At 50.8% G+C, this 26,595-nt stretch overlaps 1 protein-coding gene across 6 annotated transcripts in view; it reads right to left on the reverse strand.

Moving 5' to 3' along the window:
• Positions 1 to 26,595, reverse strand: part of LOC149984272 (uncharacterized) — a 73,596-nt gene that overhangs the window by 14,515 nt on the left and 32,486 nt on the right. For 5 of the 6 annotated variants that reach the window (XM_090219491.1, XM_090219485.1, XM_090219474.1 and 2 more), the window contains one exon: positions 23,636 to 26,147. In XM_090219491.1, the coding sequence (XP_090075617.1) occupies positions 23,636 to 26,147 (2,512 nt within the window). The remainder of the gene's footprint in view (positions 1 to 23,635; positions 26,148 to 26,595) is intronic. The other variant, XM_090219482.1, reaches the window with a different exon arrangement.

A 26,595-nucleotide genomic window follows, 5' to 3' on the forward strand; every position in this document is an offset into this window, starting at 1 on the left:
TTTTAATTTTTCGTTCACCTTTTACACCTGTTGTTTTGGGCCATCCCTGGCTAGTTTGTCATAATCCTTCCATTAATTGGTCTAGTAATTCTATCCTCTCCTGGAACGTCTCTTGTCATGTGAAATGTTTAATGTCTGCTATCCCTCCTGTTTCCTCTGTCTCTTCTTCACAGGAGGAGCCTGGTGATTTGACAGGGGTGCCGGAGGAATATCACGATCTGCGCACGGTGTTCAGTCGGTCCAGGGCCACCTCTCTTCCTCCACACCGGTCGTATGATTGTAGTATTGATCTCCTTCCGGGAACCACCCCCCCCCGGGGTAGACTATACTCTCTGTCGGCTCCCGAACGTAAGGCTCTCGAAGATTATTTGTCTGTAGCTCTTGACGCCGGTACCATAGTCCCCTCCTCCTCTCCCGCCGGAGCGGGGTTTTTTTTTGTCAAGAAGAAGGACGGGTCTCTGCGCCCCTGCATAGATTATCGAGGGCTGAATGACATAACAGTGAAGAATCATTATCCGCTTCCTCTTATGTCTTCAGCCTTCGAGATCCTGCAGGGAGCCAGGTTTTTCACTAAGTTGGACCTTCGTAACGCTTACCATCTCGTGCGCATCAGGGAGGGGGACGAGTGGAAGACGGCGTTTAACACTCCGTTAGGGCACTTTGAATACCGGGTTCTTCCTTTCGGCCTCGCTAACGCTCCAGCTGTCTTTCAGGCATTAGTCAATGATGTCCTGAGAGACATGCTGAACATCTTTGTTTTCGTTTACCTTGACGATATCCTGATTTTTTCACCGTCACTCCAGATTCATGTTCAGCACGTTCGACGTGTCCTCCAGCGCCTTTTAGAGAATTGTCTTTTTGTGAAGGCTGAGAAGTGCACTTTTCATGCCTCCTCCGTCACATTTCTCGGTTCTGTTATTTCCGCTGAAGGCATTAAGATGGATCCCGCTAAGGTCCAAGCTGTCATTGATTGGCCCGTCCCTAAGTCACGCGTCGAGCTGCAGCGCTTTCTCGGCTTCGCGAACTTCTATCGTCGTTTCATCCGTAATTTCGGTCAGGTGGCAGCTCCTCTCACAGCCCTTACTTCTGTCAAGACGTGCTTTAAGTGGTCCGTTTCCGCCCAGGGAGCTTTTGATCTCCTCAAGAATCGTTTTACATCCGCTCCTATCCTTGTTACACCTGACGTCTCTAGACAGTTCGTTGTCGAGGTTGACGCGTCAGAGGTGGGAGTGGGAGCCATCCTTTCTCAGCGCTCCCTCTCTGACGACAAGGTCCACCCATGCGCGTATTTTTCTCATCTCCTGTCGCCGTCGAAACGTAACTATGATGTGGGTAACCGCGAACTGCTCGCCATCCGGTTAGCCCTAGGCGAATGGCGACAGTGGTTGGAGGGGGCGACCGTTCCTTTTGTCGTTTGGACTGACCATAGGAACCTTGAGTACATCCGTTCTGCCAAACGACTTAATGCGCGTCAGGCGCGTTGGGCGCTGTTTTTCGCTCGTTTCGAGTTCGTGATTTCTTATCGTCCGGGCTCTAAGAACACCAAGCCTGATGCTTTGTCTCGTCTCTTCAGTTCCTCAGTAGCCTCCACTGACCCCGAGGGGATTCTCCCTGAGGGGCGTGTTGTCGGGTTGACTGTCTGGGGAATTGAGAGGCAGGTAAAGCAAGCACTCACTCAAACTCCGTCGCCGCGCGCTTGTCCTAGGAACCTTCTTTTCGTTCCCGTTCCTACTCGTCTGGCCGTTCTTCAGTGGGCTCACTCTGCCAAGTTAGCCGGCCACCCTGGCGTTCGGGGTACGCTTGCTTCCATTCGCCAGCGTTTCTGGTGGCCCACCCGGGAGCATGACACGCGTCGTTTCGTGGCTGCTTGTTCGGTCTGCGCGCAGACTAAGTCCGGTAACTCTCCTCCTGCCGGCCGTCTCAGGCCGCTTCCTATTCCCTCTCGACCGTGGTCTCACATCGCCTTAGATTTTGTCACCGGACTGCCTTCGTCAGCGGGGAAGACTGTTATTCTTACGGTTGTCGATAGGTTCTCTAAGGCGGCTCATTTCATTCCCCTTGCTAAGCTTCCTTCTGCTAAAGAGACGGCACAAATCATCATCGAGAATGTTTTCAGAATTCATGGCCTTCCGTCAGACGTCGTTTCGGACAGAGGTCCGCAATTCACGTCTCAATTTTGGAGGGAGTTTTGCCGTTTGATTGGGGCTTCCGTCAGTCTCTCTTCCGGCTTTCACCCCCAGTCTAACGGTCAAGCAGAACGGGCCAATCAGACTATTGGTCGCATCTTACGCAGTCTTTCTTTTCGCAACCCTGCGTCTTGGTCAGAACAGCTCCCCTGGGCAGAATACGCCCACAACTCGCTTCCTTCGTCTGCGACCGGGCTATCTCCTTTTCAGAGTAGCCTCGGGTACCAGCCTCCGTTGTTCTCATCTCAGTTCGCTGAGTCCAGCGTCCCCTCCGCTCAGGCTTTTGTCCAACGTTGCGAGCGCACCTGGAAGAGGGTCAGGTCTGCACTTTGCCGTTATAGGGCGCAGACTGTGAGAGCTGCTAATAAGCGTAGAACGAAGAGCCCTAGATATTGTCGCGGTCAGAGAGTTTGGCTCTCCACTCAGAACCTTCCCCTTAAGACGGCTTCTCGCAAGTTGACCCCGCGGTTCATTGGTCCATTCCGTATCTCTCAGGTCATTAATCCTGTCGCAGTGCGACTTCTTCTTCCGCGATATCTTCGTCGCGTCCACCCGGTCTTCCATGTCTCCTGTGTTAAGCCCGTTCTTCGCACCCCCGCTCGTCTCCCCCCCCCCCCCCCCATCCTTGTCGAGGGCGCACCTATCTACAGGGTCCGTAAAATCTTGGACATGCGTCCTCGGGGCCGTGGTCATCAGTACCTAGTTGACTGGGAGGGGTACGGTCCTGAGGAGAGGAGTTGGGTTCCCTCTCGGGACGTGCTGGACCGTGCGCTGATTGATGATTTCCTCCGTTGCCGCCAGGTTTCCTCCTCGAGTGCGCCAGGAGGCGCTCGGTGAGTGGGGGGGTACTGCCATGTACTGTCATGTTGTCTTGTCTCTGTCCTTTCCCTTCACCCTGTCTCCCTCTGCTGGTCGTGTTAGGTTACCTTTTCTCCCCCGCTTTCCCCCAGCTGTCCCTTGTCTCCTCTAACTACCCATTCACCCCGTTCCCCACCTGTTCCCTTTTTCCCTCTGATTAGGTCCCTATATCTCTCTCTGTTTCTGCTCCTGTCCTTGTCGGATTCTTGTTTGTTTGTGTCATTCATGCCTGAACCAGACTGCCGTCATGTTTGCTGTAACCTTGTCCTGTCCTGTCGGAATCTGCCGGTCCATCTGAGCCTACCTATGTTTGGTAATTAAAGAAGCTCTGTTTAAGTTGATTCGCTTTTGGGTCCTCATTCACTCACCATAACACTCATCGTATGGCATGCAGCAATGTAGTGGTCTGCCAACCCACAGCTCTCTCATCATATAGCAGGCAGTAATGTAGTGGTCTGCCAACCCACAGCTCTCTCATCATATAGCAGGCAGTAATGTAGTGGTCTGCCAACCCACAGCTCTCTCATCATATTGCAGGCAGCAATGTAGTGGCCTGCCAACCCACAGCTCTCTCATCTCCCTCATCATATAGCAGGCAGTAATGTAGTGGTCTGCCAACCCACAGCTCTCTCATCATATAGCAGGCAGCAATGTAGTGGTCTGCCAACCCACAGCTCTCTCATCGTATAGCAGGCAGCAATGTAGTGGTCTGCCAACCCACAGCTCTCTCATCTCCCTCATCCTATAGCAGGCAGCAATGTAGTGGTCTGCCAACCCACAGCTCTCTCATCTCCCTCATCGTATGGCAGGCAGCAATGTAGTGGTCTGCCACCCCACAGCTCTCTAATCTCCCTCATCCTATAGCAGGCAGCAATGTAGTGGTCTGCCAACCCACAGCTCTCTCATCATATAGCAGGCAGCAATGTAGTGGTCTGCCAACCCACAGCTCTCTCATCTCTCTCATCATATAGCAGGCAGCAATGTAGTGGTCTGCCAACCCACAGCTCTCTCATCTCCCTCATCCTATAGCAGGCAGCAATGTAGTGGTCTGCCAACCCACAGCTCTCTCATCATATAGCAGGCAGCAATGTAGTGGTCTGCCAACCCACAGCTCTCTCATCTCCCTCATCATATAGCAGGCAGCAATGTAGTGGTCTGCCAACCCACAGCTCTCTCATCTCCCTCATCATATAGCAGGCAGCAATGTAGTGGTCTGCCAACCCACAGCTCTCTCATCATATAGCAGGCAGCAGTGTAGTGGTCTGCCAACCCACAGCTCTCTCATCTCCCTCATCGTATAGCAGGCAGCAGTGTAGTGGTCTGCCAACCCACAGCTCTCTCATCTCCCTCATCGTATAGCAGGCAGCAATGTAGTGGTCTGCCAACCCACAGCTCTCTCATCTCCCTCATCGTATGGCAGGCAGCAATGTAGTGGTCTGCCAACCCACAGCTCTCTCATCATATAGCAGGCAGTAATGTAGTGGTCTGCCAACCCACAGCTCTCTCATCTCCCTCATCGTATGGCAGGCAGCAATGTAGTGGTCTGCCAACCCACAGCTCTCTCATCATATAGCAGGCAGTAATGTAGTGGTCTGCCAACCCACAGCTCTCTCATCTCCCTCATCATATAGCAGGCAGCAATGTAGTGGTCTGCCAACCCACAGCTCTCTCATCATATAGCAGGCAGCAATGTAGTGGCCTGCCAACCCACAGCTCTCTCATCTCCCTCATCATATAGCAGGCAGCAATGTAGTGGTCTGCCAACCCACAGCTCTCTCATCTCCCTCATCATATAGCAGGCAGCAATGTAGTGGTCTGCCAACCCACAGCTCCCTCATCATATAGCAGGCAGCAATGTAGTGGTCTGCCAACCCACAGCTCTCTCATCTCCCTCATCGTATGGCAGGCAGCAATGTAGTGGTCTGCCAACCCACAGCTCTCTCATCTCTCTCATCATATGGCAGGCAGCAATGTAGTGGTCTGCCAACCCACAGCTCTCTCATCTCCCTCATCATATAGCAGGCAGCAATGTAGTGGTCTGCCAACCCACAGCTCTCTCATCATATAGCAGGCAGCAATGTAGTGGTCTGCCAACCCACAGCTCTCTCATCATATAGCAGGCAGCAATGTAGTGGTCTGCCAACCCACAGCTCTCTCATCATATAGCAGGCAGCAATGTAGTGGTCTGCCAACCCACAGCTCTCTCATCGTATACCAGGCAGCAATGTAGTGGTCTGCCAACCCACAGCTCTCTCATCATATACCAGGCAGTAATGTAGTGGTCTGCCAACCCACAGCTCTCTCATCTCCCTCATCATATAGCAGGCAGTAATGTAGTGGTCTGCCAACCCACAGCTCTCTCATCATATAGCAGGCAGCAATGTAGTGGTCTGCCAACCCACAGCTCTCTCATCTCCCTCATCATATAGCAGGCAGTAATGTAGTGGTCTGCCAACCCACAGCTCTCTCATCTCCCTCATCATATAGCAGGCAGCAATGTAGTGGTCTGCCAACCCACAGCTCTCTCATCTCCCTCATCATATAGCAGGCAGCAATGTAGTGGTCTGCCAACCCACAGCTCTCTCATCTCCCTCATCATATAGCAGGCAGTAATGTAGTGGTCTGCCAACCCACAGCTCTCTCATCTCCCTCATCATATAGCAGGCAGCAATGTAGTTTATACATTACAGAAGACTGAAATATAACAAACAACTGTTTGACATAGAAACACCAGATTTTCCTCAAGTTTAAAAAATAAAAAATAATGTTTATCCACCCATGAGGCTTTTGGTCATTGACTGCAGGACAGCCAGCGCCTCATATAGACCCAACGCTAATCTGTCCTCGATCAAGATGACATGAGCAAATATTCCAGTCAGAGCGATGACCATCTCATTCTGACCTGCATTCTCTCTCTCTCTCTGATGACCATCTCATTCTGAGCTTCTAGTTCCACTACATTCTCTCTCTCTCTCTCTCTCTCTCTCTGATGACCATCTCATTCTGAGCTTCTAGTTCCACTACATTCTCTCTCTCTCTCTCTCTCTCTCTCTGATGACCATCTCATTCTGAGATTCTAGTTCCACTACATTCTCTCTCTCTCTCTGATGACCATCTCATTCTGAGCTTCTAGTTCCACTACATTCTCTCTCTCTCTCTGATGACCATCTCATTCTAAACTTCTAGTTCCACTACATTCTCCCTCTCTCTCTGATGACCATCTCATTCTGAGCTTCTAGTTCCACTACATTCTCTCTCTCTCTCTCTGATGACCATCTCATTCTGAGCTTCTAGTTCCACTACATTCTCTCTCTCTCTCTGATGACCATCTCATTCTGAGCTTCTAGTTCCACTACATTCTCTCTCTCTCTCTCTGATGACCATCTCATTCTGAGCTTCTAGTTCCACTACATTCTCTCTCTCTCTCTGTGATGACCATCTCATTCTGAGCTTCTAGTTCCACTACATTCTCTCTCTCTCTCTCTGATGACCATCTCATTCTGAGCTTCTAGTTCCACTACATTCTCTCTCTCTCTCTGATGACCATCTCATTCTGAGCTTCTAGTTCCACTACATTCTCTCTCTCTCTGATGACCATCTCATTCTGAGCTTCTAGTTCCACTACATTCTCTCTCTCTCTCTCTGATGACCATCTCATTCTGAGCTTCTAGTTCCACTACATTCTCTCTCTCTCTCTGATAACCATCTCATTCTGAGATTCTAGTTCCACTACATTCTCTCTCTCTCTCTGATGGCCATCTCATTCTGAGCTTCTAGTTCCACTACATTCTCTCTCTCTCTCTGATAACCATCTCATTCTGAGATTCTAGTTCCACTACATTCTCTCTCTCTCTCTCTCTGATGACCATCTCATTCTGAGATTCTAGTTCCACTACATTCTCTCTCTCTCTCTCTCTTTGATGACCATCTCATTATGAGATTCTAGTTCCACTACATTCTCTCTCTCTCTCTCTCTCTGATGACCATCTCATTCTGAGATTCTAGTTCCACTACATTCTCTCTCTCTCTCTCTCTCTCTCTGATGACCATCTCATTCTGAGCTTCTAGTTCCACTGTATTCTCTCTCTCTCTCTCTGATGACCATCTCATTCTGAGCTTCTAGTTCCACTACATTCTCTCTCTCTCTCTGATGACCATCTCATTCTGAACTTCTAGTTCCACTACATTCTCTCTCTCTCTCTCTCTGATGACCATCTCATTCTGAGCTTCTAGTTCCACTACATTCTCTCTCTCTCTCTGATGACCATCTCATTCTGAACTTCTAGTTCCACTACATTCTCTCTCTCTCTCTCTCTGATGACCATCTCATTCTGAACTTCTAGTTCCACTACATCCTCTCTCTCTCTCTCTGATGACCATCTCATTCTGAGCTTCTAGTTCCACTACATTCTCTCTCTCTCTCTCTCTGATGACCATCTCATTCTGAGATTCTAGTTCCACTACATTCTCTCTCTCTCTCTCTCTGATGACCATCTCATTCTGAACTTCTAGTTCCACTACATTCTCTCTCTCTCTCTCTCTGATGACCATCTCATTCTGAGCTTCTAGTTCCACTACATTATCTCTCTCTCTCTGATGACCATCTCATTCTGAACTTCTAGTTCCACTACATTCTCTCTCTCTCTCTCTGATGGCCAATCTAATAGGTCTGCTAATCACTGACTGACTCTCATGCTTTCAGAAACATTTGCATTACATTACAGCAGTTTCATCTAAAGGGAGGTTTCATTCCTGTGGTCTGGGGGGGGGGGGGGGGGGGGCTCAGAGGCAGCTGGCTGGCTGGAGATATTTCTGTAGTTACAAAACACAGGACCAGAAACCTTTCGCTTCCAACTGAGAGTTAGGGTGAGAGAGAGAAAGAGAGAGAGAGGGGGAGCAAGAGAGAGAGGGGGGGGGGGGGGGGGTGAGAGTGAGATAGCGAGAGGGGGGGTGAGAGAGAGAAAGAGAGAGAGAGGGGGAGCAAGAGAGAGAGAGGGGGGGGGGGGTGAGAGTGAGAGAGCGAGAGGGGGGGTGAGAGTGAGAGAGTGAGAGACTTAAGATGAAACGGTTGGATTTGGAGGTTAGAGTGTCTTCCTGCCAAGTTAACTTCTTGGTTCCTTTGTTACAAGGTTGTTAAAAGTGAAATGGGCCGCATTGCAGCCAACCAGTAGGCTTTGGCCTCTGTCCTTCTGCACATAGCCGAAATAAACACCATTCCCAGCGCTGTTGTCCTCAGACTAGGACAATCAGGGAGGATTTCACAACGGAATGTGTGTGAGGTCCCCTTTTACCTGGAGTGTACTACCGTCAACCAGGACCCATAGGAACTAGGGGACCATCAACCAGGACCCATAGGAACTAGGGGACCATTAACCAGGACCCATAGGAACTAGGGGACCATTAACCAGGACCCATAGGAACTAGGGGACCATTAACCAGGACCCATAGGAACTAGGGGACCATAAACCAGGACCCATAAGGACCATTAATGGAACCCTGGCTGGTATTACTGTCAACCAGGACACATAGGGACCATTAATAGAACCCTGAATGGTATTACTGTCAACCAGGACCCATAGGGACCATTAATAGAACCCTGAATGGTATTACTGTCAACCAGGACACATAGGGACCATTAATAGAACCCTGGATGGTATTACTGTCAACCAGGACACATAGGGACCATTAATAGAACCCTGGATGGTATTACTGTCAACCAGGACCCATAGGGACCATTAACCAGGACCCATAGGAACTAGGGGACCATTAACCAGGACCCATAGGAACTAGGGGACCATTAACCAGGACCCATAGGAACTAGGGGACCATTAACCAGGACCCATAGGAACTAGGGGACCATTAACCAGGACCCATAGGGACCATTAACCAGGACCCATAGGGACGATTAATGGAACCCTGGATGGTATTACTGTCAACCAGGACCCATAGGGACCATTAACCAGGACCCATAGGGACCATTAAACAGGACCCATAGGAACTAAGGGACCATTAACCAGGACCCATAGGGACCATTAATGGAACCCTGGATGGTATTAATGTCAACCAGGACCCATAGGGACCATTAATAGAACCCTTGATGGTATTACTGTCAACCAGGACACATAGGGACCATTAATAGAACCCTGAATGGTATTACTGTCAACCAGGACACATAGGGACCATTAATAGAACCCTGAATGGTATTACTGTCAACCAGGACACATAGGGACCATTAATGGAACCCTGGATGGTATTACTGTCAACCAGGACCCATAGGGACCATTAATAGAACCCTGGATGGTATTACTGTCAACCAGGACCCATAGGGACCATTAACCAGGACCCATAGGAACTAGGGGACCATTAACCAGGACCCATAGGAACTAGGGGACCATTAACCAGGACCCATAGGAACTAGGGGACCATTAACCAGGACCCATAGGAACTAGGGGACCATTAACCAGGACCCATAGGGACGATTAATGGAACCCTGGATGGTATTACTGTCAACCAGGACCCATAGGGACCATTAACCAGGACCCATAGGGACCATTAACCAGGACCCATAGGAACTAAGGGACCATTAACCAGGACCCATAGGGACTAGGGGACCATTAACCAGGACCCATAGGGACCATTAACCAGGACCCATAGGAACTAGAGGACCATTAACCAGGACACATAGGAACTAGGGGACCATTAACCAGGACCCATAGGAACTAGGGGACCATTAACCAGGACACATAGGAACAAGAGGACCATCAACCAGGACCCACAGGAACTAGGGGACCATTAACCAGGACACATAGGGACCATTAACCAGGACCCATAGGAACTAGGGGACCATTAGGGGACCATTAATGGAACCCTGGATGGTATTACTGTCAATCAGGACACATAGGGACCATTAATGGAACCCTGGATGGTATTACCATCAACCAGGACCAATAGGAACTAGGGGACCATTAACCAGGACCCATAGGGTCTAGGGGACCATTAATGGAACCCTGGATGGTATTACCATCAACCAGGACCCATAGGAACTAGGGGACCATTAGCCAGGACCCATAGGGACTAGGGGACCATTAATGGAACCCTGGATGGTATTACTGTCAACCAGGACCCATAGGGACCATTAACCAGGACCCATAGGGACCATTAATGGAACCCTGGCTGGTATTACTGTCAACCAGGACACATAGGGACCATTAATGGAACCCTGGATGGTATTACTGTCAACCAGGACCCATAGGGACCATTAATAGAACCCTGGATGGTATTACTGTCAACCAGGACACATAGGGACCATTAATGGAACCCTGGATGGTATTACTGTCAACCAGGACACATAGGACACATTCCTGTTTGGCCCTGTCCAGGGGTGTCCTCGGAGTGGGCCACAGTGTCTCCTGACCCCTCCTGTCTCAGCCTCCAGTATTTATGCTGCAGTAGTTTATGTGTCGGGGGGCTAGGGTCAGTTTGTTATATCTGGAGTACTTCTCCTGTCCTATTCGAATCTAAGTGTGCGTTCTCTAATTCTCTCCTTCTCTCTTTCTCTCTCTCGGAGGACCTGAGCCCTAGGACCATGCCCCAGGAATACCTGACATGATGACTCCTTGCTGTCCCCAGTCCACCTGACTGTGCTGCTGCTCCAGTTTCAACTATTCTGCCTTATTATTATTCGACCATGCTGGTCATTTATGAACATTTGAACATCTTGACCATGTTTTGTTATAATCTCCACCCGGCACAGCCAGAAGAGGACTGGCCACCCCACATAGCCTGGTTCCTCTCTAGGTTTCTTCCTAGGTTTTGGCCTTTCTAGGGAGTTTTTCCTAGCCACCGTGCTTCTTCACCTGCATTGCTTGCTGTTTGGGGTTTTAGGCTGGGTTTCTGTACAGCACTTTGAGATATCAGCTGATGTACGAAGGGCTATATAAAATAAATTTGATTGATTGATTGATTGATAGGGACCATTAATAGAACCCTGGATGGTATTACTGTCAACCAGGACCCATAGGGACTAGGGGACCATTAATAGAACCCTGGATGGCATTACTGTCAACCAGGACACATAGGGACCATTAATAGAACCCTGAATGGTATTTCTGTAAACCAGGACCCATAGGAACTAGGGGACCATTAATGGAACCCTGCATGGTATTACTGTCAACCAGGACACAAATGGATCATTAACCAGGACCCATAGGGACCATTAATAGAACCCTGGATGGTATTACTGTCAACCAGGACACATAGGGACCATTAATAGAACCCTGAATGGTATTACTGTCAACCAGGACACATAGGGAACATTAATAGAACCCTGGATGGTATTACTGTCAACCAGGACCCATAGGGACCATTAACCAGGACCCATAGGAACTAGGGGACCATTAACCAGGACCCATAGGAACTAGGGGACCATTAACCAGGACCCATAGGAACTAGGGGACCATTAACCAGGACCCATAGGAACTAGGGGACCATTAACCAGGACCCATAGGGACCATTAACCAGGACCCATAGGGACGATTAATGGAACCCTAGATGGTATTACTGTCAACCAGGACCCATAGGGACCATTAACCAGGACCCATAGGGACCATTAACCAGGACCCATAGGAACTAAGGGACCATTAACCAGGACCCATAGGGACTAGGGGACCATTAACCAGGACCCATAGGGACCATTAACCAGGACCCATAGGAACTAGAGGACCATTAACCAGGACACATAGGAACTAGGGGACCATTAACCAGGACCCATAGGAACTAGGGGACCATTAACCAGGACACATAGGAACAAGGGGACCATCAACCAGGACCCACAGGAACTAGGGGACCATTAACCAGGACACATAGGGACCATTAACCAGGACCCATAGGAACTAGAGGACCATTAGGGGACCATTAATGGAACCCTGGATGGTATTACTGTCAATCAGGATACATAGGGACCATTAATGGAACCCTGGATGGTATTACCATCAACCAGGACCCATAGGAACTAGGGGACCATTAACCAGGACCCATAGGGTCTAGGGGACCATTAATGGAACCCTGTATGGTATTACTGTCAACCAGGACCCATAGGGACCATTAACCAGGACCCATAGGGACCATTAATGGAACCCTGGATGGTATTTCTGTCAACCAGGACACATAGGGACCATTAATAGAACCCTGGATGGTATTACTGTCAACCAGGACACATAGGGACCATTAATAGAACCCTGGATGGTATTACTGTCAACCAGGACACATAGGGACCATTAATAGAACCCTGAATGGTATTTCTGTCAACCAGGACCCATAGGAACTAGGGGTCCATTAATGGAACCCTGCATGGTATTACTGTCAACCAGGACACATAGGGACCATTAATGGAACCCTGGATGGTATTACTGTCAACCAGGAAACATAGGGACCATTAATGGAACCCTGGATGGTATTACTGTCAACCAGGACACATAGGGACCATTAATGGAACCCTGCATGGTATTAGGGACCATTAATGGAACCCTGGATGGTATTACTGTCAACCAGGACACATAGGGACCATTAATAGAACCCTGGATGGTATTACTGTCAACCAGGACCCATAGGGACCATTAACCAGGACCCATAGGAACTAGGGGACCATTAACCAGGACCCATAGGAACTAGGGGACCATTAACCAGGACCCATAGGAACTAGGGGACCATTAACCAGGACCCATAGGAACTAGGGGACCATTAACCAGGACCCATAGGGACCATTAACCAGGACCCATAGGAACGATTAATGGAACCCTAGATGGTATTACTGTCAACCAGGACCCATAGGGACCATTAACCAGGACCCATAGGGACCATTAACCAGGACCCATAGGAACTAAGGGACCATTAACCAGGACCCATAGGGACTAGGGGACCATTAACCAGGACCCATAGGGACCATTAACCAGGACCCATAGGAACTAGAGGACCATTAACCAGGACCCATAGGAACTAGGGGACCATTAACCAGGACACATAGGAACAAGGGGACCATCAACCAGGACCCACAGGAACTAGGGGACCATTAACCAGGACACATAGGGACCATTAACCAGGACCCATAGGAACTAGGGGACCATTAGGGGACCATTAATGGAACCCTGGATGGTATTACTGTCAATCAGGACACATAGGGACCATTAATGGAACCCTGGATGGTATTACCATCAACCAGGACCCATAGGAACTAGGGGACCATTAACCAGGACCCATAGGGACCATTAACCAGGACCCATAGGAACTAAGGGACCATTAACCAGGACCCATAGGGACTAGGGGACCATTAACCAGGACCCATAGGAACTAGGGGACCATCAACCAGGACCCATAGGAACTAGGGGACCATCAACCAGGACCCATAGGGACCATTAACCAGGACACATAGGAACTAGGGGACCATCAACCAGGACCCATAGGAACTAGGGGACCATCAACCAGGACCCATAGGGACCATCAACCAGGACCCATAGGAACTAGGGGACCATCAACCAGGACCCATAGGAACTAGGGGACCATCAACCAGGACCCATAGGAACTAGGGGACCATCAACCAGGACCCATAGGAACTAGGGGACCATCAACCAGGACCCATAGGAACTAGGGGACCATCAACCAGGACCCATAGGGACCATTAACCAGGACACATAGGAACTAGGGGACCATTAACCAGGACCCATAGGGACCATTAACCAGGACACATAGGAACTAGGGGACCATTAACCAGGACCCAGAGGAACTAGGGGACCATTAACCAGGACCCATAGGAACTAGGGGACCATTAACCAGGACCCAGAGGAACTAGGGGACCATTAACCAGGACCCATAGGAACTAGAGGACCATTAACCAGGACCCATAGGAACTAGAGGACCATTAACCAGGACCCATAGGGACTAGGGGACCATTAACCAGGACACATAGGGACTAGGGGACCATTAACCAGGACCCATAGGAACTAGGGGACCATTAACCAGGACCCATAGGAACTAGGGGACCATTAACCAGGGCCCATAGGAACTAAGGGACCATTAACCAGGACCCATAGGGACTAGGGGACCATTAACCAGGACCCATAGGAACTAGGGGACCATCAACCAGGACCCATAGGAACTAGGGGACCATCAACCAGGACCCATAGGGACCATTAACCAGGACACATAGGAACTAGGGGACCATCAACCAGGACCCATAGGAACTAGGGGACCATTAACCAGGACCCATAGGAACTAAGGGACCATTAACCAGGACCCATAGGGACTAGGGGACCATTAACCAGGACCCATAGGAACTAGGGGACCATCAACCAGGACCCATAGGAACTAGGGGACCATCAACCAGGACCCATAGGGACCATTAACCAGGACACATAGGAACTAGGGGACCATCAACCAGGACCCATAGGAACTAGGGGACCATCAACCAGGACCCATAGGGACCATCAACCAGGACCCATAGGAACTAGGGGACCATCAACCAGGACCCATAGGAACTAGGGGACCATCAACCAGGACCCATAGGAACTAGGGGACCATCAACCAGGACCCATAGGAACTAGGGGATCATCAACCAGGACCCATAGGGACCATTAACCAGGACACATAGGAACTAGGGGACCATTAACCAGGACCCATAGGGACCATTAACCAGGACACATAGGAACTAGGGGACCATTAACCAGGACCCAGAGGAACTAGGGGACCATTAACCAGGACCCAGAGGAACTAGGGGACCATTAACCAGGACCCAGAGGAACTAGAGGACCATTAACCAGGACCCATAGGAACTAGGGGACCATTAACCAGGACACATAGGGACTAGGGGACCATTAACCAGGACCCATAGGAACTAGGGGACCATTAACCAGGACCCATAGGAACTAGGGGACCATTAACCAGGACCCATAGGAACTAGGGGACCATTAACCAGGACCCATAGGAACTAGGGGACCATTAACCAGGACCCATAGGAACTAGGGGACCATAAACCAGGACCCATAGGGACTAGGGGACCATTAACCAGGACCCATAGGAACTAGGGGCCTATAAACCAGGACCCATAGGAACTAGGGGACCATTAACCAGGACCCATAGGAACTAGAGGACCATTAACCAGGACCCATAGGAACTAGGGGACCATTAACCAGGACCCATAGGAACTAGGGGACCATTAACCAGGACCCATAGGAACTAGGGGACTATAAACCAGGACCCATAGGAACTAGGGGACCATTAACCAGGACCCATAGGAACTAGGGGACCATTAACCAGGACCCATAGGAACTAGGGGACCATTAACCAGGACCCATAGGAACTAGGGGACCATCAACCAGGACCCATAGGGACCATTAACCAGGACACATAGGAACTAGGGGACCATCAACCAGGACCCATAGGAACTAGGGGACCATTAACCAGGACCCATAGGGACCATTAACCAGGACCCATAGGGACTAGGGGACCATTAACCAGGACCCATAGGGACCATTAACCAGGACCCATAGGAACTAGGGGACCATTAACCAGGACCCATAGGGACTAGGGGACCATTAACCAGGACACATAGGAACTAGGGGACCATTAACCAGGACCCATAGGGACCATTAACCAGGACCCATAGGGACTAGGGGACCATTAACCAGGACCCATAGGGACCATTAACCAGGACCCATAGGGACTAGGGGACCATTAACCAGGACCCATAGGGACCATTAACCAGGACCCATAGGGACGATTAACCAGGACCCATAGGGACTAGGGGACCATTAACCAGGACCCATAGGGACCATTAACCAGGACCCATAGGGACTAGGGGACCATTAACCAGGACCCATAGGGACCATTAACCAGGACCCATAGGAACTAGGGGACCATTAACCAGGACCCATAGGAACTAGGGGACCATTAACCAGGACCCATAGGAACTAGGGGACCATTAACCAGGACCCATAGGAACTAGGGGACCATTAACCAGGACCCATAGGGACCATTAACCAGGACCCATAGGGACGATTAATGGAACCCTAGATGGTATTACTGTCAACCAGGACCCATAGGGACCATTAACCAGGACCCATAGGGACCATTAACCAGGACCCATAGGAACTAAGGGACCATTAACCAGGACCCATAGGGACTAGGGGACCATTAACCAGGACCCATAGGGACCATTAACCAGGACCCATAGGAACTAGAGGACCATTAACCAGGACACATAGGAACTAGGGGACCATTAACCAGGACCCATAGGAACTAGGGGACCATTAACCAGGACACATAGGAACAAGGGGACCATCAACCAGGACCCACAGGAACTAGGGGACCATTAACCAGGACACATAGGGACCATTAACCAGGACCCATAGGAACTAGAGGACCATTAGGGGACCATTAATGGAACCCTGGATGGTATTACTGTCAATCAGGATACATAGGGACCATTAATGGAACCCTGGATGGTATTACCATCAACCAGGACCCATAGGAACTAGGGGACCATTAACCAGGACCCATAGGGTCTAGGGGACCATTAATGGAACCCTGTATGGTATTACTGTCAACCAGGACCCATAGGGACCATTAACCAGGACCCATAGGGACCATTAATGGAACCCTGGATGGTATTTCTGTCAACCAGGACACATAGGGACCATTAATAGAACCCTGGATGGTATTACTGTCAACCAGGACACATAGGGACCATTAATAGAACCCTGGATGGTATTACTGTCAACCAGGACACATAGGGACCATTAATAGAACCCTGAATGGTATTTCTGTCAACCAGGACCCATAGGAACTAGGGGTCCATTAATGGAACCCTGCATGGTATTACTGTCAACCAGGACACATAGGGACCATTAATGGAACCCTGGATGGTATTACTGTCAACCAGGAAACATGGGGACCATTAATGGAACCCTGGATGGTATTACTGTCAACCAGGACACATAGGGACCATTAATGGAACCCTGCATGGTATTAGGGACCATTAATGGAACCCTGGATGGTATTACTGTCAACCAGGACACATAGGGACCATTAATAGAACCCTGGATGGTATTACTGTCAACCAGGACCCATAGGGACCATTAACCAGGACCCATAGGAACTAGGGGACCATTAACCAGGACCCATAGGAACTAGGGGACCATTAACCAGGACCCATAGGAACTAGGGGACCATTAACCAGGACCCATAGGAACTAGGGGACCATTAACCAGGACCCATAGGGACCATTAACCAGGACCCATAGGGACGATTAATGGAACCCTAGATGGTATTACTGTCAACCAGGACCCATAGGGACCATTAACCAGGACCCATAGGGACCATTAACCAGGACCCATAGGAACTAAGGGACCATTAACCAGGACCCATAGGGACCATTAACCAGGACCCATAGGAACTAGAGGACCATTAACCAGGACACATAGGAACTAGGGGACCATTAACCAGGACCCATAGGAACTAGGGGACCATTAACCAGGACACATAGGAACAAGGGGACCATCAACCAGGACCCACAGGAACTAGGGGACCATTAACCAGGACACATAGGGACCATTAACCAGGACCCATAGGAACTAGGGGACCATTAGGGGACCATTAATGGAACCCTGGATGGTATTACTGTCAATCAGGACACATAGGGACCATTAATGGAACCCTGGATGGTATTACCATCAACCAGGACCCATAGGAACTAGGGGACCATTAACCAGGACCCATAGGGACCATTAACCAGGACCCATAGGAACTAAGGGACCATTAACCAGGACCCATAGGGACTAGGGGACCATTAACCAGGACCCATAGGAACTAGGGGACCATCAACCAGGACCCATAGGAACTAGGGGACCATCAACCAGGACCCATAGGGACCATTAACCAGGACACATAGGAACTAGGGGACCATCAACCAGGACCCATAGGAACTAGGGGACCATCAACCAGGACCCATAGGGACCATCAACCAGGACCCATAGGAACTAGGGGACCATCAACCAGGACCCATAGGAACTAGGGGACCATCAACCAGGACCCATAGGAACTAGGGAACCATCAACCAGGACCCATAGGAACTAGGGGACCATCAACCAGGACCCATAGGAACTAGGGGACCATCAACCAGGACCCATAGGGACCATTAACCAGGACACATAGGAACTAGGGGACCATTAACCAGGACCCATAGCGACCATTAACCAGGACACATAGGAACTAGGGGACCATTAACCAGGACCCAGAGGAACTAGGGGACCATTAACCAGGACCCATAGGAACTAGGGGACCATTAACCAGGACCCAGAGGAACTAGGGGACCATTAACCAGGACCCATAGGAACTAGAGGACCATTAACCAGGACCCATAGGAACTAGAGGACCATTAACCAGGACCCATAGGGACTAGGGGACCATTAACCAGGACACATAGGGACTAGGGGACCATTAACCAGGACCCATAGGAACTAGGGGACCATTAACCAGGACCCATAGGAACTAGGGGACCATTAACCAGGACCCATAGGAACTAAGGGACCATTAACCAGGACCCATAGGGACTAGGGGACCATTAACCAGGACCCATAGGAACTAGGGGACCATCAACCAGGACCCATAGGAACTAGGGGACCATCAACCAGGACCCATAGGGACCATTAACCAGGACACATAGGAACTAGGGGACCATCAACCAGGACCCATAGGAACTAGGGGACCATTAACCAGGACCCATAGGAACTAAGGGACCATTAACCAGGACCCATTGGGACTAGGGGACCATTAACCAGGACCCATAGGAACTAGGGGACCATCAACCAGGACCCATAGGAACTAGGGGACCATCAACCAGGACCCATAGGGACCATTAACCAGGACACATAGGAACTAGGGGACCATCAACCAGGACCCATAGGAACTAGGGGACCATCAACCAGGACCCATAGGGACCATCAACCAGGACCCATAGGAACTAGGGGACCATCAACCAGGACCCATAGGAACTAGGGGACCATCAACCAGGACCCATAGGAACTAGGGGATCATCAACCAGGACCCATAGGGACCATTAACCAGGACACATAGGAACTAGGGGACCATTAACCAGGACCCATAGGGACCATTAACCAGGACACATAGGAACTAGGGGACCATTAACCAGGACCCAGAGGAACTAGGGGACCATTAACCAGGACCCAGAGGAACTAGGGGACCATTAACCAGGACCCAGAGGAACTAGAGGACCATTAACCAGGACCCATAGGAACTAGGGGACCATTAACCAGGACACATAGGGACTAGGGGACCATTAACCAGGACCCATAGGAACTAGGGGACCATTAACCAGGACCCATAGGAACTAGGGGACCATTAACCAGGACCCATAGGAACTAGGGGACCATTAACCAGGACCCATAGGAACTAGGGGACCATTAACCAGGACCCATAGGAACTAGGGGACCATAAACCAGGACCCATAGGGACTAGGGGACCATTAACCAGGACCCATAGGAACTAGGGGACTATTTTTTTTATTTTTTTTTATTTCACCTTTATTTAACCAGGTAGGCTAGTTGAGAACAAGTTCTCATTTGCAACTGCGACCTGGCCAAGATAAGGCATAGCAGTGTGAACAGACAACACAGAGTTACACATGGAGTAAACTATTAACAAGTCAATAACACAGTAGAAAAAAAGGGGAGTCTATATATACATTGTGTGCAAAAGGCATGAGAAGGTAGGCAAATAATTACAATTATGCAGATTAACACTGGAGTGATAAATGATCAGATGGTTATGTACAGGTAGAGATTGGTGTGCAAAAGAGCAGAAAAATAAAAATAAATAAATAAAAACAGTATGGGGATGAGGTAGGTGAAAATGGGTGGGCTATTTACCAATAGACTATGTACAGCTGCAGCGATCGGTTAGCTGCTCGGATAGCAGATGTTTGAAGTTGGTGAGGGAGATAAAAGTCTCCAACTTCAGCGATTTTTGCAATTCGTTCCAGTCACAGGCAGCAGAGAACTGGAACGAAAGGCGGCCAAATGAGGTGTTGGCTTTAGGGATGATCAGTGAGATACACCTGCTGGAGCGCGTGCTACGGATGGGTGTTGCCATCGTAACCAGTGAGCTGAGATAAGGCGGAGCTTTACCTAGCATGGACTTGTAGATGACCTGGAGCCAGTGGGTCTGGCGACGAATATGTAGCGAGGGCCAGCCGACTAGAGCATACAAGTCGCAGTGGTGGGTGGTATAAGGTGCTTTAGTGACAAAACGGATGGCACTGTGATAAACTGCATCCAGTTTGCTGAGTAGAGTGTTGGAAGCAATTTTGTAGATGACGTCGCCGAAGTCGAGGATCGGTAGGATAGTCAGTTTTACTAGGGTAAGTTTGGCGGCGTGAGTGAAGGAGGCTTTGTTGCGGAATAGAAAGCCGACTCTTGATTTGATTTTCGATTGGAGATGTTTGATATGGGTCTGGAAGGAGAGTTTAGAGTCTAGCCAGACACCTAGGTACTTATAGATGTCCACATATTCAAGGTCGGAACCATCCAGGGTGGTGATGCTGGTCAGGCGTGCGGGTGCAGGCAGCGAACGGTTGAAAAGCATGCATTTGGTTTTACTAGCGTTTAAGAGCAGTTGGAGGCCACGGAAGGAGTGCTGTATGGCATTGAAGCTCGTTTGGAGGTTAGATAGCACAGTGTCCAAGGACGGGCCGGAAGTATATAGAATGGTGTCGTCTGCGTAGAGGTGGATCAGGGAATCGCCCGCAGCATGAGAAACATCATTGATATATACAGAGAAAAGAGTCGGCCCGAGAATTGAACCCTGTGGCACCCCCATAGAGACTGCCAGAGGACCGGACAGCATGCCCTCCGATTTGACACACTGAACTCTGTCTGCAAAGTAATTGGTGAACCAGGCAAGGCAGTCATCCGAAAAACCGAGGCTACTGAGTCTGCCGATAAGAATACGGTGATTGACAGAGTCGAAAGCCTTGGCAAGGTCTATGAAGACGGCTGCACAGTACTGTCTTTTATCGATGGCGGTTATGATATCGTTTAGTACCTTGAGCGTGGCTGAGGTACACCCGTGACCGGCTCGGAAACCAGATTGCACAGCGGAGAAGGTACGGTGGGATTCAAGATGGTCAGTGACCTGTTTGTTGACTTGGCTTTCGAAGACCTTAGATAGGCAGGGCAGGATGGATATAGGTCTGTAACAGTTTGGGTCCAGGGTGTCGCCCCCTTTGAAGAGGGGGATGACTGCGGCAGCTTTCCAATCCTTGGGGATCTCAGACGATATGAAAGAGAGGTTGAACAGGCTGGTAATAGGGGTTGCGACAATGGCGGCGGATAGTTTCAGGAATAGAGGGTCCAGATTGTCCAGCCCAGCTGATTTGTACGGGTCCAGGTTTTGCAGCTCTTTCAGGACATCTGCTATCTGGATTTGGGTAAAGGAGAACCTGGAGAGGCTTGGGCGAGTAGCTGCGGGGGGGGGGGAGCTGTTGTCCGAGGTTGGAGTAGCCAGGCGGAAGGCATGGCCAGCCGTTGAGAAATGCTTGTTGAAGTTTTCGATAATCATGGATTTATCGGTGGTGACCATGTTACCTAGTCTCAGTGCAGTGGGCAGCTGGGAGGAGGTGCTCTTGTTCTCCATGGACTTCACAGTGTCCCAGAACTTTTTGGAGTTGGAGCTACAGGATGCAAACTTCTGCCTGAAGAAGCTTTCCTGACTGACTGTGTGTATTGGTTCCTGACTTCCCTGAACAGTTGCATATCGCGGGGACTATTCGATGTTAGCGCAGTCCGCCATAGGATGTTTTTGTGCTGGTCGAGGGCAGTCAGGTCTGGAGTGAACCAGGGGCTATATCTGTTCTTAGTTCTGCATTTTTTGAACGGAGCATGCTTATCTAAAATGGTGAGGAAGTTACTTTTAAAGAAAGACCAGGCATCCTCAACTGACGGGATGAGGTCAATGTCCTTCCAGGATACCCGGGCCAGGTCGATTAGAAAGGCCTGCTCACAGAAGTGTTTTAGGGAGCGTTTGTAAACCAGGACCCACAGGACCCATAGGAACTAGGGGACCATTAACCAGGACCCATAGGAACTAGAGGACCATTAACCAGGACCCATAGGAACTAGGGGACCATTAACCAGGACCCATAGGAACTAGGGGACCATTAACCAGGACCCATAGGAACTAGGGGACTATAAACCAGGACCCATAGGAACTAGGGGACCATTAACCAGGACCCATAGGAACTAGGGGACCATTAACCAGGACCCATAGGAACTAGGGGACCATTAACCAGGACCCATAGGAACTAGGGGACCATCAACCAGGACCCATAGGGACCATTAACCAGGACACATAGGAACTAGGGGACCATCAACCAGGACCCATAGGAACTAGGGGACCATTAACCAGGACCCATAGGGACCATTAACCAGGACCCATAGGGACTAGGGGACCATTAACCAGGACCCATAGGGACCATTAACCAGGACCCATAGGAACTAGGGGACCATTAACCAGGACCCATAGGGACTAGGGGACCATTAACCAGGACACATAGGAACTAGGGGACCATTAACCAGGACCCATAGGGACCATTAACCAGGACCCATAGGGACTAGGGGACCATTAACCAGGACCCATAGGGACCATTAACCAGGACCCATAGGGACTAGGGGACCATTAACCAGGACCCATAGGGACCATTAACCAGGACCCATAGGAACTAGGGGACCATTAACCAGGACCCAGAGGAACTAGGGGACCATTAACCAGGACCCATAGGAACTAGGGGACCATTAACCAGGACCCAGAGGAACTAGGGGACCATTAACCAGGACCCATAGGAACTAGGGGACCATTAACCAGGACCCAGAGGAACTAGGGGACCATTAACCAGGACCCATAGGAACTAGGGGACCATTAACCAGGACCCATAGGAACTAGGGGACCATTAACCAGGACCCATAGGAACTAGGGGACCATTAACCAGGACCCAGAGGAACTAGGGGACCATTAACCAGGACCCAGAGGAACTAGGGGACCATTAACCAGGACCCATAGGAACTAGGGGACCATAAACCAGGACACATAGGAACTAGGGGACCATTAACCAGGACCCATAGGAACTAGGGGACCATTAACCAGGACCCATAGGAACTAGGGGACCATTAACCAGGACCCAGAGGAACTAGGGGACCATTAACCAGGACCCATAGGAACTAGGGGACCATTAACCAGGACCCATAGGAACTAGGGGACCATTAACCAGGACCCATAGGAACTAGGGGACCATCAACCAGGACCCATAGGAACCATTCTGGGATGCAGATTTTGCCAGTTAAATGTTTTAGAGAGGTTTGATCAACAAGTCAAACTATTCCACAGAATAAACACAATGGTGTGTGTGTGTGTGTGTGTGTGTGTGTGTGTGTGTGTGTGTGTGTGTGTGTGTGTGTGTGTGTGTGTGTGTGTGTGTGTGTGTGTGTGTGTGTGTGTGTATTCATGCGTTTGCGTTTTAACGCTGTACCCACCTGCATGGTTAGCCTTGTCTCTCTGTGGGAGCTGGTCAGCTGGCTGTGGTGAGAGTGTGTGTGGGAGGAGTGTCCAGAGGCAGGGCCTGACTGATCCCAGTAATCCTTGTCCATCATCTCCTCCAGAAGATCCATGAGTTCCTCTTCCTGTCTGGGGCTGGGACCAGGGTTAGGGCTGGGGCTGGGACCAGGGTTAGGGCTAGGGCTGAGACCAGGGTTTGGTCTGGGGCTGAGACGGGGGCTGGGTCCAGGGTTAGGGCTGGGGCTGAGACGGGGGTTGAGACCAGGGTTAGGGCTGGGGCTGAGACGGGGGCTGGGTCCAGGGTTAGGGCTGGGGTTGAGACCAGGGTTAGGGCTGGGGCTGAGACCAGGGTTAGGGCTGGGGCTGAGACCAGGGTTAGGGCTGGGTCCGAGACCAGGGTTAGGGCTGGGGCTGAGACCAGGGTTAGGGCTGGGGCTGAGACCAGGGTTAGGGCTGGGGCTGAGACCAGGGTTAGGGCTGGGGCTGAGACCAGGGTTAGGGCTGGGGCTGAGACCAGGGTTAGGACTGGGGCTGAGACCAGGGTTAGGACTGGACTCAGTGGGTTGGGTATGGTTCTGGTACCGCTGGCTCCAGGCAGTGTTCTCATAGCTCTTCAGGATCCTCTCCACAGCTCCGTAATTAGACCTGGAGTCAGATGGACGTAACGCAGCCAGAGTCAAGGGCTTCCAGGGCTGGTCGCTCATTACACCACGGAGTCCTGACCCCCCAGGCACACGGAGTCCTGACCCCCCAGGCACACGCAGTCCTGACCCCCCAGGCACACGGAGTCCTGACCCCACAGATCCAGCTTTAAGGATGTCCTGCGTTGTGGTTGAGCAACACCCAGGTTGCCCAACCTGCCTCGGCCTGAGGTTTGTAGGAGGCTGGGGAGCTGGGCATGACTTAACGGAATGAGGCCTCGCTCCTTGGGCCTTGATGTCCCTCTTAGGACTGGCACTCACCTCTGGTCCTGGAGCCGTGTGTGTAGTCTGGGCAGGCTGCTTGTATTCACTAGAGATGGACCTGTGCAGTGTGGGCTTAGACAGGCTGTTGGGGGGTCCAGCTTTGTGTTTGACCTCAGGGCAGTGTGTTGCCGGGTTAGAAGGCATGTTCCTAAACGCAACTTCTGGGTGTTGGGGTGAAAGGTCAGAGGTGGCAGGGGGATCAAAGGTCCTGACAGTGACCCCTGGATGAGGGTCAGATGGGGGCAGGGCCTGGCTCAGTTTGATCCCTGAACTCAGCTTCTGAGCTGTGATGTCACAGATCACCTCCTTCTGTCTGACCTCTGTGGCGTGCCGTGGCGGGAGGTCAAAGTTCGTCTCCCTGTTGACCCCGTGTGTGACCTCGCCACATACCGTCGTACCGTCTGGTATGCCCCTTTTAGAGACACCCGCTGATGTAAAACTGTCCTCTACATCATCGTCCTCCATCCCTCGACCCATCTCAGCCTGGAAGAGAGTCCTGTTAAACTCAGCAGTGGCCTGTTCCAGCATCATATTCCTACTGTGGCCTGGAGGGTTGGAGCCTGGGGGGTTGGAGCCTGGAGGGTTGGAGCCTGGAGGGTTGGAGCCTGGAGGGTTGGAGTCTGGAGGTTTGGAGTCTGGAGGGTTGGAGCCTGGAGGGGGTAACTCTAAGGTAAGGTCAAGACAGATGTGTGAAACTGCTAGGTCTTTGTTTCCAGGTTGTATATGACTCTCTCTCTCAGGGCTTCTAGGACTTCTAGGTTTCTCAACGGGCCTGTAGTCGTGGATCAAGTCCTTCCCAGCAGCACTCACTATGTTGACTTCAGACAGGCTCTTATGGACAGGCACGTAGGTGGACGACTTGCTGCTGCCGAAGCGGCTCCCGTCGCAGGGCCAGCGGTTGTGGCAACAGCCCACGTTGCAACGGGAGTTAACGGGAACAGCGCAGGTGGTAAACCCCGCCTCCGTCAGAACTTTCCCCTCGTTCTCCTGCAGCATCGCCTCGAACTTCCTCACTATCGATGGGCTGCTGCTGCACTTCCTGTCTAACGGGAGACAGGGGCTGTGGCACTTCCTGCCTGAGCCACTGAGGGATTCTGGGACGTGTAGTTGTAGTTCAGGGGAGGGGCTGGCGAGGTACCATGATGTTGTCCGAGGAGGGATAGGAGGAGGAACCAGCAGAGGGGGGAGCGGAGGTGCTTCTCTCTCCCTCTCAGAGGGCTTGGATGTGGGGTCCTTGAGGTGACTGGGGCCCCTGGTGGGGTCCTTGAGGTGACTGGGGCCCCTGGCGGGGTCCTTGAGGTGACTGGGGCCCCTGTCGGGGTCCTTGAGGTGACTGGGGCCCCTGGCGGGGTCCTTGAGGTGACTGGGGCCCCTGGTGGGGTCCTTCTTGATGGACAACCAGTTCTCCTCTTCCAGGGCCCTGAGGTCAGCTACCAGCTGCGTCAGGTTGAAGGCAGGGTCCTCCATTCTCTCTCTGGTCGTAACATGATCCACCTCGGGGAAATACGAGGACTCGGTTCGACCCCTTAAGGCAGAGGGAATCAAAACACAGGGAGAAAGCAAAAGGTCATTACATTACTAAAATACAGCGAGCATCTAAGCTATTTCAAACAATTCAACTCTAGGAGAGATCAAGCAGAATGGGCTCACAAAGCCCAGCAAACAGCCCAGGTATTTGAAACAGTGACTCCTAGAGCAGAGGACGGAACAGAGAGAGAGGAAGTCCATACCGTTAGAAAGCACAGCCAGCATCCCAGGATTCTCAGGTATTTCATATAATGACTGGTGGCTGCTAAGGCAAATGGAGCAGACCAAGCATGCCTGGTATTTGAACCAGTGGTTCGTAATGCAACATTTTAGTTCTGGATGCAGAGTTTAAAAAGCACAGCGTGTATCCCAGGTATTTAACACAGAGAAGGGGTTAGATCCAGTCAAGTGCCATGGTGTTCCCAGCCGAGGACTGGTTAGATCCA

The sequence above is a fragment of the Oncorhynchus mykiss genome, chromosome 3 (assembly GCF_057628025.1).
Source record: "Oncorhynchus mykiss isolate SJ-2025 chromosome 3, ASM5762802v1, whole genome shotgun sequence".
NCBI lineage: Eukaryota > Metazoa > Chordata > Actinopteri > Salmoniformes > Salmonidae > Oncorhynchus > Oncorhynchus mykiss.